Source organism: Penaeus monodon, chromosome 32 (genome assembly GCF_015228065.2).
Source record: "Penaeus monodon isolate SGIC_2016 chromosome 32, NSTDA_Pmon_1, whole genome shotgun sequence".
Taxonomy (NCBI): Eukaryota; Metazoa; Arthropoda; class Malacostraca; order Decapoda; family Penaeidae; genus Penaeus; species Penaeus monodon.
Genome location: NC_051417.1, coordinates 10,115,460 through 10,116,793, shown reverse-complemented (window position 1 = coordinate 10,116,793; position 1,334 = coordinate 10,115,460). Strand labels below are relative to the sequence as shown.

At 43.1% G+C, this 1,334-nt stretch overlaps 1 protein-coding gene across 1 annotated transcript in view; it reads left to right on the top strand.

Moving 5' to 3' along the window:
- Positions 1-106: 106 nt before the first annotated feature.
- LOC119593541 overlaps positions 107-1,334 on the top strand; it is a 10,231-nt gene continuing 9,003 nt past the window's right edge. Inside the window, 3 exon segments of the mRNA XM_037942503.1 lie at positions 107-264; positions 464-605; positions 834-939. Of these exon segments, the coding sequence (XP_037798431.1) occupies positions 213-264; positions 464-605; positions 834-939 (300 nt within the window). The 5' untranslated portion in view covers positions 107-212.

Genomic DNA, 1,334 nt, shown 5'->3' with positions numbered 1-1,334 from the left:
CTGGGTTGTTATCTTTACATTCATGCCCTTTCAGGCAAGTTAACCCAAACCTCTTTTGGTCCAAGCCCAATCTACCAGACCCTCGTAACGGCCCGCTATCAGGCAGCGATATCATCCCAGTCTCGCACCAAGTCATCCCTCATCGCCGTTTCTGCGTATAAAAGAGCGGTCTGCTTCCGAAGTCAAAAGCAGCCAAGACTTCTTGCCACATCATGAAGGCGCCCGTGCTGTTCATTCTCTTCGTGGGAAGTGCCCTAGGAAAGTGTAAGACTTATTTGTTATTAAAAATAGCAGAGTTCTTACATAACTAAAAATAATCAACCATCTGTTGTTCACTTCTTAGCGTCAACCATTCTCAAGCCACGATGAATAATTATATGTTAATAATTTCCTCTTCACATCAGCTACTTTCAAACCACGACAGTCAGTGATATCTTGTTCATTTTCTTTTTTCATCCTCCAGCCACGCGAGGGACCGCCGCCTTCACAGTCACGTACAGTGAGGCGGCGCAGAATGGCCCTTACAAAATGTTCACCGACTATGCACCTGACCTTAGTGAATACGACTACGACAATGCCATTAAGAGTGTCTATCAGACCGGCATGTGCGTGAGGCAGTTACTGTAGTCTAACTTTAGGTTTCACCGCACCTAGTGCATTACAAACCATATACAGGGAAAATAATGAGTACAAATCACTAGTTGTTACTTTTGAAGTCAGAGGCTCAAAAGTGAAAAAAAAACAACGCACTATTTTCTTATGTGTTAATAGCTGTAGCTAATCATACTAGCTTAGGCATACAAGGAGTAAATTGACGCACATGGTTGCCGCAGGTGGGTGTACTACGAGAACGTGCAGTACAACCAGCAACCGGGCAGAGTCTACTGGGTTCACGGGATCGAAATTACGGCAGACTTTTCTAGTGATTATTCGTACATGGTATTTATGTTTCCACGGTATCACGAAGGAAATTTGCATGATGAATATTGCTGAGAGAATTAAGTTCAATTAGAGTCATTTTAATTAAGGGGGCACCACCGGAGGGCAAAATTTCGTGTAATTTCTGCAGTCTACAATTTATTATCTTTTGGCAGTGTCAACGACAAGAATGTTGATGCAAACCTTTCGCGTTTTGGATGATTTCAAACAGTTTTTAAGAAGATTATTTAAAAATTTTATAAGTCGACCACAGACCATTCAGCAGATCACCCTTGTGCGTGAAAGCTGTGCAAGATATGAACAGATGCGTTTAGGTCTGGCTCCTGATACTTCGCCCAGACTCAGGAGAGGAAAAACCGGCAACTCACTCGTGACCGAACCGCCAGGTCTCTTTT